Here is a 16,674-nt window from a genome sequence, read left to right on the forward strand (position 1 = left end):
TAAAGTAATATTGCCACCTGGTGGCCAAACTCATGCACTTTGGGCTTCTCTGAAGTCTTGATTAACTAGCTTCCAGTCCTAGACGTATTTTAAAAGAGATTTGTAAATTGTAAGGCACAGTTTCGATTCTTTCATTCATGTCACAAATTTATTGTTTCAACTGTAGGCCGGATACTGTTCTGGGTGCTGGGGACACAGCAGCTAGCCAGTCCGAGAAAGTCTCAGCTTTCACAGAAGTTATATCCTACAAGGGGGTAACAGGCAAAAACAACTAAACAGATCAATTGGAAAGCAAATTTCTGACTGATGAAGACGCGAAGATGATAAACAGTATGTTACGATAGGGTGACTGACTACTTCTCTGAGGAATAGAATCTGGGCTCAGACCTTGATGAAGAGCTAGCCATGTGAGATTGTCCAGGTAGAGCAGTCCAGGCAGAGGGAACCACCAGGTGCAAAGCTACTTCAGGCATCAGAGGTGCCTATCTGAGAGACAGGGAGAATCGAGGGGGATGGGGGAGGGGGGAGCAGCAGCAGCAGGTGAGCTCAGAGGGCGGGCAGGTCCAAATCACCTCCACATCAGCCTTGGTGATGAATTTGGGTCAGATCCCAGGGCTTATTGGAGTGTGATAAGCAAGGTGACTGGGGTGGATTTACATTTTTAAAGCTCGGTCTGGCTGCTGGGTGGAGAATGGGTTGTGGAGGGCCAGGGTGGAAGCAGGGGGACCAGTTTGGAAGTTTTTGTAGAGGTCCGGGTGAGGTCTAGGTGGGGGCTCTGGTAGTGTGGACCTGGAGAGATGCGATGGATTGGAGGTCTGCTCTGGAGTTGCCGCTTTCCTGTCTTGTCAATGCGCTGGAGAAAAGAAAGGGGTCAAAGATGACTTGCATGTCGTTGATGTGGGCACTGGGGAGATGCCAGTGCTTTATTTAGTATTTTCCCAGTAGCTGAGTCCAGAAATAATTTCTGGAGAAGAATGAATAGTTTCACCAACTATAAGGCCTCAAATTCTAAGTAATTAATGCAACTGTCTCATTGCCTCAGAGAATCCAGCGCAGCACGGAAATTCTACAAGACCTTACTAACAGGAACATCTCTGACTTCCTGGTGAAAACGTATCCTGCTCTTATACAAAGCGGGTAAGGAGAGGCCGTTTTTTACTTTTCCTCCTGGCTCCCTGTAGAAAACATTAACTGGGGACAGAAGATAACTTACTCTCATGATTTACCAACAATCAGGGCAGTGGAATTTTTTTTCCCTAAGTTGAGAGCCTTATCTAACAGAAAAAGTAACTGAGGCATACACAAGGGAAGCGCAACTTTAGATGAATTTTGGTTTTGGTTTTGTTTTGTTTAGGCCAAGCAGTCTTAAAGTTTAACCCATGCACTATTAAAACTAAAATAAGATAGCATAGAATTTGTCCAATAATGCAGCCTCATATTTTAACTAGTTAAGAAAGAGAGACAAAGTTTGGAGGGAGGAGAGAGAGTAAATGGGAAAAGGCAGAGGGAAAAAGGAGATGCAAGAAGGAAAAGTAAGAAGCAAAAAGGAGAAAGGAAAAAATTAGACAAAGATAGGAAAGAGGCAGTGGGAGAGTGTCTGAGTGAGCCCACAGCTTGGCCAGGTTAACTGCACCTGTCACACTCCAACTGAAAATTATCACATGTCACTGCCCTTTAAATTGCTAACAAACTCTTCCATAAGTGTCTCTTACTCTCAGCTCTGCAGCTGTTCTTATCAAGCCCCACCCCAAGATGGCCCTGCTTCAGCACAGCTTATGAGAGCAAGCAGCTTGACGAGAGCATGCTACAGAGAGAGGATCGCAGGGGACCCTGATTCAGGCCCCACATGCTCTGGGGCTTTCCAATAAAACACGCTGTCTAATTTTAGTAGTGCTTTCCATTGCTTCCCCTAGCAGAGCCCTGAGCAAGGGATAAATGGAGTTGGTTAACCAGAACCCACTGCAGATGGTGAAGCAGTGGCTGGGAAGGCAATGCTGTGCCAGCAGTCAGCAAAATGAAGAACGCCACCCAAGCACAAAAATGAAAGCAGGGTGTGGAGAATTTATTCAATACTGCAATAAACGACAACCATCCCAAACTTTGTTCTCAGCAGCAAATTTGCAAAATGGAATTTTGGATTTTGTGCTTAACGACAACAACAGTTCATGGGTCTGCACCATGAGGTTTAGAGTTGGCGTCTGCCTGTTTCCTATCTTGTAATTTAGACTGACTGGCTGGAAGTCAGTCTCTTAACTTTGGGCTTGGAGTAAGTTAGAGCTTCCCCCAGGTGTACAGGTGATTCCTAGAGTCTCATTTGTGCAGGGTGAAAGAGGGGAGGGCTGCAGCCTCACTCCGCACTGGCGTGGTTATTGCCATATTTTCTGGGTCCAGATGAGGCACACTGGTTTTACAACAGGGCCACTCAGAAAGTCCCACATGTGGGATGTGACTTGGAGAACCAGTGGTGGAAAACATCCATCCTTTCTCCACCTGTGTATTCAGGCCCGGCCTCTGGGCTGGGGGGCTTCCGCACTGCTTGGATGTCAGGAAATTTAAAAATGCCCCTGAAGACTAAGACATCCCAATGAGTGTTTGGGAAGGGAGGTTAACACTACTGCCATACTTGTGGTATTCACTGTTTGATTTCTTTTGGCTTTCAGCTTAAAGAGCAAATTCTGGGTCAATGAACAGAGGTAAGAAACTATTTTTGTAAGAAATTAAAATCTCAGATTGATTCATTTAAAATAATGGCACATAAAAAAGCCACACCTCAGCCACGTGGATGGGCTGTTCTGTCCATGCTCCGGAATTCACGAGACGTGTCCTGAAGGGCAGGTGGCTAGGGGCACCTGGACCCAGAAGGTGCTCAGTAGTAGATCTCCTTGGGAGACAGAAGTGGGCAGTGGTATTCCCTGAAGAGGCGTTCCAGAGCATTCTCACTCAACGGAGGCTCTAATGCCTCCGAGTGCATGACAGTTAGAATGCTGCCATGAGGACGCTCATAAACTGAGCCCTGGCACCCCTTGGCCCATTCCGTTTAAGCCTCAGGGGGTCTGGCCCAGACTGCCCCCTCACCCTGTTCCCGAGGTATCCTGGACACCCAAGTGGTTCTAGAGGTTTGGAGAATCCTCCAGAATATTCTGGGAGTGAGCTGGCCTCCCAGCTCCCTCAGGAACAGGGCCTCTAGAGTGAATGTGGAGCTGATGTTGACTTGATTTCCTGGGGGATTCTAGCCCATAAAAATGAAATCCAGCTTTTAGAATTGCTCCCTAGAGGGAAGTGCAGGGCCTCAGCAAGGTGTGCAAGTTGGGGGGGGGGGGTGGGAGAGACAATTAAATTCCCTGAGGAATACAGTTTTCCTCCCCTGCCTTCCCAACTGGCAAATTAATTTTATTTTGTCAAGGAGTTTGGCATTTTATCCTCCACTGAAGGGTTTTAAGCCAGTGAGTGACACACTCAGATCGGTATTTGAGCCGGATCTCTTAAGACTTCCAGGGAAGTGTGGAAGATGGCTCAGAGTGGGAGACCCAAGGCTAGGATCCCACTTCAGGAGCCAGAGCAAGGGTGGAGGCAGGAGAAGGGAGGGGCTGCCTAAGGCAGGGGTGGGTTTGAGAGGCTCCGAGAGAGGAAGGCAGGACTGGTGCTGATTAGATAAAGGGGAGTCCAGTGCTGTCAGGAGTACCTGCAAAGGACAGAAGTGGCACAGAATGGGGATCGTTGGTTGGGGTCGAGGGAGAGTTAGGGAAGACTTCAAGTAGAAAATGACATGGGACAGATAAGCAGGAGTTGGCCAGACTCTCAAAAAGGGAAAGGCACCCCAGGAAGTGAGCAGCCCCACAAAGGCAGAGCGGCACGGAGGCAACCCGGAGCAGGGGGGGGTCTGAAAGTGATTTCACACGGCCAGAATATGCCAGGCAAGGGAAGGCATGAGGAGGGGTGAGGTTGGAGAGGTGGGCAGAGACTAAGCTCAGAAGGAAACAGAACTTCATCCTGGAGGCAATGAGGAAGCTTGGAAAGTTGGTTTGTAAAGTGGAGCCATGTCGCTCACTAGTCCAGACAATTCCCCTAAAAGTACACATTTTCTTACAAAACTGAGAGATCTACGGCAAGCGTGAAGCATGCACATGGTCCATGGCGCTGAGCTGAGGGCTTCCTCTTCCCTTGTCAGGTACGGAGGAATCTCCATCGGAGGAAAGCTGCCGGTCCTCCCCATCACTGGGGAAGCGCTTGTTGGATTCTTAAGCGACCTCGGCCAGATGATGAACGTGAGCGGGGTATGTAAGCAGACTGCAGGTCTGGGTAGGACTTTCAACCCTCCGGTTTATCATGAAACAGAAATTATCATGAGTATTAAGGGGGAAAAAACCCGTCTTGTTTGTTTATTATGGTTTTCTAGGGCCCTGTCACCAGAGAGGCCTCTAAAGAAATGTCTGCTTTCCTTAAACACCTAGAAACTGAAGACAACATTAAGGTATTGGCCCTGTATAACCTGCCCAAGAGCCAAAAATTCATGTGTTCTGGTTATTTTATTTTTATTTTCTTGGCTTAATTAAATTCCCACCCTCTGCCTGCTGAACTGTAGCATGAAATATCTTCCAGCTGCCAAACCCTTCCTCCTTCTCTCGTTCTGTCTCCTGTGGCTCATTTTCTCTAACAGCTGTTGCAGCTCAGCGTCTCTGGTGTGGTGGAAGCACAGCCTGACAAAGCCCATCTTCACCCTATAGGTGTGGTTTAACAACAAAGGGTGGCATGCCCTGGTCAGCTTTCTCAACGTGGGGCACAACGCCATCTTACGGGCCAGCCTGCACAAAGACAGGAACCCCGAAGAGTACGGCATCACCGTCATGAGCCAGCCCCTGAACCTGACCAAGGAGCAGCTCTCGGAGATCACAGTGTAAGCCAAAATGGCCCCCAGCCTCACGGCTATCTGGCCCGCCTCCACTCTCTGGATACCCCGAGAGGATTTTCACTAACCTGAGCTGCTGGGCAGGATGGCAAGTTTGTCCAAGCAGGCACACATGAACGTGACTTTCAAATGCTTCCTATACCAGACAGCTTGGCCATTCTCTTTCCTCATACTGTTTATTTGGAAAGTAAGCATATATTTGGTTCTGTTCCCTGTTGGCTCTTGACAGCAAGTTCCTCCTGGAGCTTACGCAAACATTCTCCTTTCCAGTATGCAAAAGGACTGCCGGGAACTGGGAAAATTCAGCAAATCTTTCAACTCACCAAGTAGTGATGATCTTGGGTTCTGGTAATTTCTCTACGGTGGTCGGGTTTTGGAGAGGTTGACAGATCCTTGCCTTCCTCAAGCTTAGGCTCTAGCTACACAGCTTCAGGCAGCAAAAACCTCACTCTTGCGCAGTTTGTAGAATGTGTGCTCTCCTCGAGGCCTATACCTGGTGGGAATGCCTTTGTTTTCGCAAACTTCGTCTGGAAGGCTGTGAAGGGCCTCATTTCCAGCGTATCCTGAGTGATCCTGAACAACCAGTGTCATCGGCTAAAACTTGGGCCTGGCCCCTTGGGGCTTTCCTCTGGGCACCCTCTGGGACCCTAGACTGAGGAAGAATAGTCCGTCCTATGTTAATTCTCACTCAGCCCAAGTTGCCATACCTCCTGCCAAGACTTTTGAATGTCAGATCTGAAACAGGAGTCTTTGGTGATCATAAAATAGTATATGTTCATTAAGTAAAGTTTATAGAAAGGAATTTTAAGAACTTATTATCTATAACGCTATAGTTTGGGGCATTTCCCCTCAACATTTTTACGTGTCTCCTTTCAGTCATTTGTTCTGTCCTTACTGCGTGGGGGTCACGCCGTTTGCTGTTTTACCAGGGCGGAGACTAGCACGGTGGTGCCTTTGTGGGAATTAGTTAAAGGTGCTCCTTTCTCTAGGCCAGGGGTTGTGGCCTGTATGTCAAGTTCAGGTTGGATTTCAGCCCACACTTGCCCCTTGGCCAGATGCTTTCCATTTGATCCAGGAAAGGGTGAAGAGAGCCAAGCTCCTGTAAAACGGGACAGTTCTCTTTTCACTTAAACTTATGTTGTGAATATTTCCCCATGTTATGTGTTTCTTGAAAACATGATTTAACAAGATAAATTCACAGACCATACAGCTGTCTACATAGAAAATTCAAGATAATCTGCACACAAATTATTAGAACTGCTAAGAGCATTGCAGTGTATGAGATTAATGTAAAAATCCATTTCTATAGAACATCAAGTCATTAGAAAATGTAATAAGGAGAAAATTTATCTAGACTTTTATATTAAGATGGAATAATAGTCACTATTGACATTAATGTTAATGAATTCACATTAATATTAACATGGAACAGGAAACCCACAAATATCCCCTTAACCTTGACCCAGTCTGTTTTAGACAGTTGAGTAGAACGTCATGCTTCAGGGGTGGGAAGGGGACTCTGGAATTGTCACCTGGGTTGAGTGAGGCCTTCCCAGAGCCTGACTTTGTTCTTCCTCTGCTTCTGCTTCTCTTTCTTCACCCCTCTCTCCCTGTGTCCCCGTCCTGCTGCAGACTGACCACATCGGTGGATGCTATGGTTGCCATCTGCGTGATTTTCGCCATGTCCTTTGTCCCAGCCAGCTTTGTCCTTTATTTGATCCAGGAGAGAGTGAGCAAAGCCAAGCACCTCCAGTTTATCAGTGGAGTGAGCCCCATCACCTACTGGCTGACCAACTTCCTCTGGGACATTGTAAGTGTCAGGTCATGACCCTCCCTTACCCCCGTGGGCCCAAGGTGGGTGGGTGCTTGTGTCTGCTCTGACCGAAGGGACACATCATGGGGGGCTCTCACATTGCCGGGGCTGCTGGAAGAGGCTTGCCGAGGGCCTTGTGTGTCTCCTGTCTCTTGACATCTTCTTAGAAAGGCACAGAACTAGGAGCCCCAAGCTGGGGAAGGATGGGGGTTCAGCTTAACAACACTGAGAGGGTGGTCTGCGTGCCCCGCCTCAAGGGGCCTTCTGACCCACCGAATAATCACTGCACTGCAGGCACGAGGCTGGGCTTCCTGAGAGTAATCTGGAGTTGAAGAGGTCATATTAAGAGCTCCTTCACCCCACATCCTCTTTTTAAATCCTGCCCCACAAAGGGGTAAGGATGGAACTTCCCCTGTAGTAGAGTCACCAGATAAATATAGAACACCCAGTTAAATTTGAATTTCAGATAAACAATGAATAATTTTTGGTATAAATATGTCTATCCCTGAATATTGCATGGGACACACTTCTACTAAAAACTTTATCGGCGGCTTGTCTGAAATGCAAATTTAACTGGGCACCCTATGTTTTTATTTGCTAGGTCTGGCAACCCTACCCAGTGGCCTCATTTTGCTTCCCCAAAGTTATCAGACCTTCACTATATCAAATTAGGGAAAATGAAGAAAAAATTATCACATCAACAGCAGGATTGGTGGGGGTGGGGAAGAGTCAAGACAAGCTATTTTATTGACAGGCCACGGGGTCAAAATGAATTGGCAGCAAAGGCCTCGTTGTAATGCAGCAGGATCATTAGCACACCAACTCTGGTCATTCTGGCATCTTGAGTAATGAAATCTTTTGTTTTATCTCAACATTCGAAGACTAACACCTCATGTGATGATCGGATATGTCACGATGGAGATCAACACAGACAACCTTCTCTACTACGGCTTTTAATAATAATGGTCAATGTTAGGGCTCCTGAGGCCCTGGTTTCTTTTATTTACTCAACTTATTAAGCAGCTATCACTTAACAATACAAAACCAGAAATTACCAGTGGCAACTAAATTCTTTCCTCTCTCTTCTAGCTACACACAAAAACACTCCTAAACACATGGGGAGGAGGTCAGAGCATACAAGCCTCACTTTGGATAAGAACATCACTTGTGGATGCTCACATTGGCCTGTGCTTTTAACATGAAAGGAGCTAGGCTCATCTGTACTGCAAAGCTGCTAAAGTGCTGGTTTTTTCATTCTCCTTTTTTTAAAACATGAAGAATAGAATTTACGCTTCAGGCTGACCCATGCATGTGTCTAGCTACACAGAGAGATCTCTAAGCTTAAGGAGACATATGTGGCTAGAAGGACAGAGTGGGAGTCTGGGGTAGGAGGTGATACTAGCAAAGTAGACACTTGGCGATCCAATGAAGAGTTAGGAGATGGTGAATATGATGCTGGCAGGCTTCCCGATGCTCTAGAATTTTAAAGCTGGCCTGGAATCCCAGATCTATGATCTGTGGTGTTGGATGGAGCTTAGCACCCTCATTAGCCAGTAGCAAAAAGACAACACATGCTAAGGGGTCATTGTTGAAGGGATGAGCAAACACTGTATCTTTCACTTGGCACATATCTGATGTCTTAAATTCTTACCTTTTTATATATATTATCTGTTTTTCTTTTCTTTTAAATTTTGAAACAATCATAAACCTAGAGAAACATTGCAAGTATAGTTCAAAGCTTTTTTTCCCAAGCCATTTGAAGGTAACTTCTCAACAAGATGCCCTTCCGTCCTACAAACGAGGACACGCCGCATACAACCTTGGCAAAACAGTCAACAGCAGGGAACCAGCACGATGCATCACCTCTGTCTCATCCTCAGAATTCGCTCAGGTTTCACCAAGTTATAGAAAAGGATCAGCTCAGAATCACACATTGCATTTAGTTGTCATGTCTCTCCAGTCTCCTTCAGCCTGGGATGGTCCCCAGTCTTTCCTTGACACTCCTGACCTTGACCCTCTTGGAGATCACAGGCCAGTTATTTTACAGAAGGTCCTTCAGTTTGTATTCCTCTCATGATGAGCTCAGGTTATGGCAGCAGTAGCACAAGGGATGGTCTGTTCTTCTCCCTGCATCCTATCAGGTAGCTTCTGATCTCAATTTGTCCTGTCACTGATGATGGTCACTTTGGTCACTTGATTAAGATGGTGCCTGCCGAGCTTCTCCACTGTAGAGTTCCTCTTTTCCTCTTTATAACCAATAAAAATTTGGGAGAGAGGTACTTTGAAGCTATGTAAATATCCTGTTTGTTATCGAACTTTCCATTTATGCCTGTATGGAGTCATGGTTCCTGTGTTAATCAGTGGATTATAATCTGATACTATCCTTATTTACTTTGATGCTCAAATTATCCCCAGTTTCACCAGTGGGAGCTCCTTCAAGCTGGCTTTTGTCTTCTGTTGACTTGAGCACCATCCTCCTTGAGCACCTCCATACTCTCTGGCACAGAAAGATGTTCCGGCTCATCGTGCTCCTCCTCCCAGCCCTACCCTGGAATCAACCATCTCCCCAAGAAGCCCTGGTTCCTTTCAGTGGAAATGACGCTCAGAAACCAAGATCTGGATGCTAGCTATATTCACTGCCACTGGGGTCTCAATGGTCCCAGGCCTACTCAATGGAGAGAACTAGAGGATTCTTTGTATATCTACACACATGGGCATAGATATGCACACATTTACATCAATATCTATCTATCTATGTACTGAACACTATGAGCTCACTAAAACCTTTAGTTTCAATCCAACACCACAGGCTCATCCTGTTTTTCTGTCTTTCCATATATGTAACTCCCTTCTCCGAGAATGAGATACTGACTTCTAATACCCCCAACTCACTTGTCTACCTAAGTAATACACCTATATGTCATAAGTCCCCCATCTCTGCCACCATCCCCTCCCCTGTGTGGACACCCTCCTCTCCCTGCTCTAGCTGTCCCCCACCTGGAGGTCCTCCTCATTCTGCTCTGGCTCTGATACCCCTCACCAAATCAGTCCCCTGTAGGGACACCATCCTCAGCCCCCTGGGACTCCAACACACCACACAAGCCTGTCCTCTGCGGACACCCTCCTCACCCTTCTTGGGCTCTCATCCTGCTCAGAACCACTGTGACTCCTCCCCTAACTCCACCGTGGCTGCCCACCTGTCCCTGTCCGACCTAATGGCTTTAGGACTGAACCATGTAGGAAGGGAAGAGAGGCGAGAAAGCAATGAAAGAGTATGATCTATTCAAGCTTTGTGAGGCCAAGGACTCTTCTTTTAAGATTTTCTGAATTTTGGAGACATGCTTACAAAGTAGAATCAACAAGACTTTGTGACCAATTAGAAAAAAAGAATGAGAGATCAGTGGAATTTTATAATTCTTTCTTTCAGAAGATAGGGGATGAAGATTTCCTACACAGGGAGGTGGGGGTGGGAGGGGTAGGAGGTCTGGGAACAGCTTAACACATGTTTGCTAACCGCAAACCATTTGGACAAATAGGATCAGAATCCCAGACCATGAGTGCTGGTCCAGCCCTCGTTTTACAGATTATGAAATAGGCCCAGAGAGGTTATGTGCCTTGCCCTCCTCTCCTCTCTTCTAGATGAATTACACCGTGAGTGCTGCACTGGTGGTGGGTATCTTCATCGGGTTTCAGAAGAAAGCCTACACATCTCCAAACAATCTTCCTGCCCTTGTTGCACTGCTCATGCTGTACGGGTGAGTTGTTTAGGCCATTAGCTGATGCTGCCAGAAGGGAAGCCTGGGGAGGAGCAAGCTCTTCTGACAGAAAAATGGGGTTCTGGTGGCAAGTTAGCCTCCAGCCCCCGGCGGGTCTGCTGCTGCTGGACAGGAATCTGTCTGGCTTCTCTTTCTGACTCCACGCATGAAGGTATTCCTGAGACCTGGTCCACTGAGGGACAGTGGAGACAGCCACATGGCCTGAATCTTCTTCTACTCAAACTGTGGCCTGACTGAAGTCAGTGAATCCGTCACTCCCCACTTCCTCACCGAGCTCTGATTCCAATTCATCCGTGGCCAATCTGCCCATCTCAGGGTCTCCATCGGGACTGGCCAAGAGTTATTTGCACATAGTAGAAGACTACAGCTGAAAAGCTGCTCCTGAGTCAGGGCCAGAGGATGACACAGGGATTAAATCCAGTAGAATTACAGAGCAAAGCATGCAACTTTCTATCCAGGCCTACCACTTACTATATATGTAACTGTGGACAAGAAATTCACCCATCTGGGCCTCAGTTTCCTCATCTGTAAAATGCGGTCAATAATCCCTGGCTTTCCTACGTGGGCCAGTAGAGTCTTGCCAGAGCAATGATCTCCATTCATCTCTCTTGGAAATAGGGAGTTCAGGTATCAGCATGACCGTGACATGTCAGCTCCAGTGAACTGCAAAGATGAGTTTGTTGGGATCTCAGCTCAGCTTTGCTCCTCTAGACTGGAGTGGGAAGCATTGCAGGGTACAAAATGCTCCTATGCCTTGTGTAAGGCTTTATAATTTTCAAAGTATTTTCACAGCTACCATCTCATTTATTCGTCACAAAACTCCATGAAGTGGTCAGGGCAGGCATTGTTATCTCTATTCAAAGATGAGGAACAGGGGCCAGCCCAGTGGCGAAGTGGTAAAGTTTGTGTGCTCCACTTCAGCAGCCCAGGGTTCACAGGTTCAGATCCTAGGAACAGACCTACACACGGCTCATCAAGCCATGCTGTGGCGGCATCCCATGTATAAAGTAGAGGAAGACTGGCATGGATGTTAGCTCAGGGACCATCTTCCTCAAGCAGAAAGAGGAAGATTGGCAACAGATGTTGGCTCAGGGCCAATCTTCTTCACCACGCCTTCCCCCCTCCCACCCCCCCACAAAAGAAGAAGTTTAAAAAAATAATAAAAAGATGAGGAACAAAGACCAAGGGATGGAGTATCTCTTTTGTCCCTCTGGACTCTCACCCATTCAAACATGTCACCTCACATGTGAGGGGAATGCATTATATCTAGGGGTACAGCAAATGGAATGGAAATTGGAACTCCATCCCAGTGAGTTGTATCATTTCACACAGATGGGCGGTCACTCCCATGATGTATCCAGCATCCTTCCTGTTTGATGTCCCCAGCACAGCCTACGTGGCCTTGTCTTGTGCTAATCTGTTCATCGGCATCAACAGCAGTGCCATCACCTTCATCCTGGAATTATTTGAGAATAACCGGGTGAGATGACTTTATTGGCTTCCTTGTTTACTAGGATGCTAGAGCGCATGAGATGGTCAGGCAGAGCCACAGGCAAGCTTTGTGCATAGACAAATGTTGCTTCCTCCCTCTCTCTCTTCTTTTCTTCCTCTCTCTTTTCCCTCTTTCTTTCTCTCCTTCATCCTTTCTCCCTGACTCCCTGCCTCCTTTCTTCCTTCCTTCCTTCTTTCCTTCCTTCTCCTTGTTCGTTTGTGTGCTCTGAGTGTCATGGTTTTCTGAGCTCATTCTGCAAGCTGTAAATGACCTTTGATCATCCTAAGCTTTTAGATTTGATTGCTCCTTCAGGAAGTTTTCCTTTGGGGACTTTGGGTGTTAGGTTTTCTACACACACACACACACACGTAGGTAATGCAGTCATGTGATTTCAAAATTTAAAAGGAATAGAAAGGCATACAATGAAAAGTCTCCTTCCTACTCCTATTTCCCAATCACCTGGTTGCCTTCTCCAGAGGTAATGTCTCCTTTGAGTTTCTCATGTGTTCTGAAGACATATAAACAAAGACGTACTAACATCCTTTCTTAAGCAAATTATAACATACTGACGTATACTATTCTACATCGAAATTAATCCTGAAGACAGGATTAGAATTTATGGTGTTGAATGACTCATCTTTATGAGCTCTAAAGTCCAGTTGTCCCATTGACAACCCCTAGACTTCTCACCTAGGAAGAACTGGCCACGCTGAATCCTGGAAACAATCCCATGGCTACAGGGCTGTCTTTGCTCCACACTCCCACCCCCAGCCCGCTAGTCTGAGCCCTGGTCACGGCTGTCCTGGGAACATTCCCAAGGACTGGCGGGCTTACCCAGGTGTCCTCAGTGGTCTCTCTAGCCTTTCCTTCCCTCATTATGTCTTCGCGGTTCAGAGCATGGGCACCAGCCTGCGCCTCTGCACTGCTGTCCTGTGACCCCTGTCCCCACCCCTGCCTCTCTGGGAAGACTCAAGGCAAATCTACACTAACCCCCAGTCCCATGGCCTTCTGAGAGTGACTCTTTCCAAGATCTTCTCAGGCTTTCTGTGGCCTCTAAGCAAGAAACAAAACCCCATCTGTCCCATGACTGATAACAATGTGCCATGTCACGTCAGACCCCAGAAGAGAGATGGATGAGAACACAGACCCTCCAATGGCCAGAGCATTTTTGCTGCTCTTCAGAGTTGTTTTTGTTACAGGTTCACAGCCCACTAAGTTTTAAGAGAGTATGTTACTTCAGAATAACTATATGGTAAGTTTTAAACAACTCAAAGCATCCTTCCTCCTGTGGGCTGCACTCATTTAGCCAACATTTACTGAGTACACCTCCCTCCCTACAAAAAACTGACTGCTTTCACCTAACTTATTAGATAGACAGATGCTGCAGAAATTCCCAGTATCCCATGGGGTGCTCTCCAGGTCCCAGTAGCTGCTGTCCCTACTCAGTCAAGAGGGATCAACTAGGTGAGCACCAAGTGATGGGTGTATTGATATAAACAAGAGTGACCCACTCATCCTGCCCTCCAGGAACTCCCGTTCCAGTCAAGAAATGACCTGCACACCAAGTTAGGAACTGACGTAAACCACAGTGCTGGTTTACACTGTACTGGTACTCTGAGGACCAGTGACTAGTGGAGAAAGTAGGCAGGTAAAAACAATTAACCATGGCAATGTGGTAAGTACTATGAGAGAGGAGAGGATATTTTGCTGTGGGTCTCTGGAAAGGCTTATGAGAGAAGCAGGTATTGGAGCCAGCTTTCTAAAGAAGGGCGAGAAGCTGCCGGTGAGCAGAGGGGAAAGAGAAGTCTTTCTTGCTAATAGCAATGGTTAATAGAAGCTGCAGGCGCAGAGGCCCAGGGGCAAATGAGCACAGTGCCTTCCGGGAAGAGTGGGGGGAAATGTGGGGAGGGGTAGATAGAGAGAGCTGGGGTCATGTGAGCAAAGGTGTGGAGGCTGCAGAGGAGGAGGGTGTGAGGCAGGGATGGACCAGATAAGTAGGCAGCCATGGCCCAGCCTGGAGCCTGGGCAGCCTTACCCCTTGGCGTCCCTCTGCCTTCTCGGGGGAGCCTCTGCCCAACACTCCAAGGCTAAGGCAGCAAGCACAGTCTGACCGCCTGAAAATAAGTCCCCCAACTTAACACAGACCCCAGAGACAGTCTCCAGCCCTCTTTTCTGCTGGCGACAGCTGCAGACAGACATAGCTGCCTGGGAGGAGCTGAGAAGCAGAGCTCGGAGATGCTCAGGGCCCCTCTCCCCTTTGGTACAAGCTGGGCTAAGACAGAACCAGTGAAAGAGCCTCAGTCCCCGGTGACAGCTCACAGCTGCACCCCAGGAAAGAGAGCCCAGGCCACACTCCCAGCAGCTGCTGATCTCCTGGCATCCAACGCCCTGGAGGGCTGCTGTGTGATTTCAAGTGAGTCTGCAGTGAGAGCCCCCAAGCGGACAGCAGGAGGGCTGCTCTTGTCCAGACTCCTGCTGTTGCCCACAAAGTCACCCAGGCTCTTAAGAAAAGTAACCTGGAAGTTCCTCACAGTTGTCTACAGTGCTGAGCATAGTGAATGTTTAGAAAATACCACCTAGTTTGAGGTACCTCCTATGAGTATTCCAAGACTTCCGTATCTGCTTGACAAATCCTTCCTGTGGCCAGTCTGGCTGCTAGCCCCCTTTGTCTGCAGGCCTTCCCCGGCCCCCTGGTCCTGCCCTGGCAGGGCATCCAGGCCCCACCCTGCTCAGGAGGGGACAGGCAGAGTTGGCCTCCTGACTATTCTGCTTTTCTGTGTTTCAGACGCTGCTCAGTTTCAATGCTGTGCTGAGGAAGCTGCTCATTATCTTCCCCCACTTCTGCCTGGGTCGGGGCCTCATTGACCTGGCACTGAGCCAGGCCGTGACGGACGTCTATGCCCGATTTGGTGCGTGGCAGCCGAGGCTGTGGAGTGTGACCCTGGATCCTCTGAGGCTGGGAGGGCTGCAGCGGGAGTGGCTACATCAGACCTGCAGCCAAGGCTGGGGCTGGGGGCACCTGGTTGGTCTGGGATGGTCCTGCCCCTGAGAAGGGATCAGGATGCCTCTGTTTCCGTGGCTAAGGAGCCACAGGAGGGGTGGAGGGTGGTCTTCGACTCTTCGTTATTCTGATTTGAGGAGCTAACATGAGACTCCGGTTTAGCGCTCACTTAAACCCTTGCTGGACCTAGTGTAGTAACCAGGTCTTCACGGGCAGCTGAGGTGGGCTTAATTCCTGTCGTTTTTCCGGTGACTTCCATCCCCAGGTGAGCAGCACTCTTCAAATCCATTCCAGTGGGACCTGATTGGGAAGAACCTGGTTGCCATGGCAGCAGAAGGGGTGGTGTACTTCCTCCTGACCCTCCTCATCCAGTACCATTTCTTCCTCACACAATGGTATGTTCGTGCCGCTGCCCTGAGGGCGCCGAGGGCAGCTCCTGTGTCCCTCCAGGCACTTGACTTCACATCCATGCGGTCGCCTCTTTTCTCATGAGCCCCATCCATGATTGTTTTTATGTTCCCAAAGACTGGCTTGCTCTGCATGATGCAAGAAGGAGAGGCACATTAAAATAGGCAAGTTAGAATTTGTGAAGAATCTGAACTCTAAAATATTTAAAATACAATGTTATTAATTTCAATCACTAATACTCCATCCCTCTCATTTAATTAACAGATGCTCATTTTAAATTGGGTGAGAGCATCACAAAAGACAATGGGGAAGGGGTATCCTCAGTTCTAGGAAATGGATTTATGCGTTCATAAATAGGCCCCTTTGCTAATGAGAGATTTCAAAGTAGGGGCAGGGCAAGAAGGAAGGGAGTAAAATGGGGGTGATGTTCAAGGTGAGTGCAGCCAGGGGCACTGTGGAGGGGGAAGGGCAATGATCACAGAGATGGAGGAGGTAGTAGCCAGCCACCAACCCTAACTCTTGACCAGGTATCCTCTACTGCCGGGTCAGTGTCCATGGCCCCAGCCGCAGGGCCATTCTTCCCCAGGCTCTTGCCCTGCCTCATTCTGAGGTGGGCGCTGGGGTTTCTACAAGGCAGACCCTCTGCAATCTAGGTTGACCTTTTCCGAGCTCAGCCCAGGGGACTGAATTGCCAATCGCTGGGCACTCATAACAAGCTTTCTTGGACAGTGGTTTGTTTCTTCTCTTTTCACCTTCTCAGGCTGAGTCTGGTCACATGTAAATAAAGATTCAAAGGGCTTGTTTCTAGGTTTTGATCCACAGGGAATTGAGTTATGGGAAGCAAATCCACCTCCTTACCCACAGGCTTGTGAGGATTGAAGGAGATGATGGTGTCAACACTCTTTGAAGAAAACACATGACCAGGGAGTTCTAGTTATGGGAGACGGTGTGAGGAACTGTGGTCCTTGGGACCCTCTTTCCTTGAAGGTCCCCCTCTGCAGCTTTGGGGGCGGGGAGGGGAGAAAGTTTTTTACCAAAAGAGACTTATTAGCTTCAAACTCGGATGTCAACACGACCGAGTGAGTCCTACCTGCATTAGGCCCAAAATAGGACCAGAGAAGCATGTCACAATCTCTGGCTTCAAGAGGCTTGCAGCCATGCCCATACTGAGAGGCAACCAGGCAAAGAGAGTGGAAGGGAGGGAGAAAGGATGCCCTTGGTAGAGGACACGGCCTGCGTGGAGGGAGTTCAGGATGGCTGTGAAAAATGAGGGTGAAC

General features: G+C 48.0%; 1 protein-coding gene across 1 annotated transcript in view; it reads left to right on the forward strand.

Annotated features, from left to right (window-relative positions):
* Positions 1–16,674, forward strand: part of ABCA4 (ATP binding cassette subfamily A member 4) — a 130,625-nt gene that overhangs the window by 95,427 nt on the left and 18,524 nt on the right. Inside the window, exons 31-40 of the mRNA XM_070592606.1 lie at positions 1,043–1,137; positions 2,661–2,693; positions 4,169–4,274; positions 4,397–4,471; positions 4,725–4,894; positions 6,539–6,716; positions 10,359–10,474; positions 11,828–11,975; positions 14,773–14,896; positions 15,254–15,383. Coding sequence (XP_070448707.1) covers positions 1,043–1,137; positions 2,661–2,693; positions 4,169–4,274; positions 4,397–4,471; positions 4,725–4,894; positions 6,539–6,716; positions 10,359–10,474; positions 11,828–11,975; positions 14,773–14,896; positions 15,254–15,383 — 1,175 coding nt within the window. The remainder of the gene's footprint in view (positions 1–1,042; positions 1,138–2,660; positions 2,694–4,168; positions 4,275–4,396; positions 4,472–4,724; positions 4,895–6,538; positions 6,717–10,358; positions 10,475–11,827; positions 11,976–14,772; positions 14,897–15,253; positions 15,384–16,674) is intronic.

Source organism: Equus przewalskii, chromosome 24 (assembly GCF_037783145.1).
Source record: "Equus przewalskii isolate Varuska chromosome 24, EquPr2, whole genome shotgun sequence".
Classification (NCBI taxonomy): domain Eukaryota; kingdom Metazoa; phylum Chordata; class Mammalia; order Perissodactyla; family Equidae; genus Equus; species Equus przewalskii.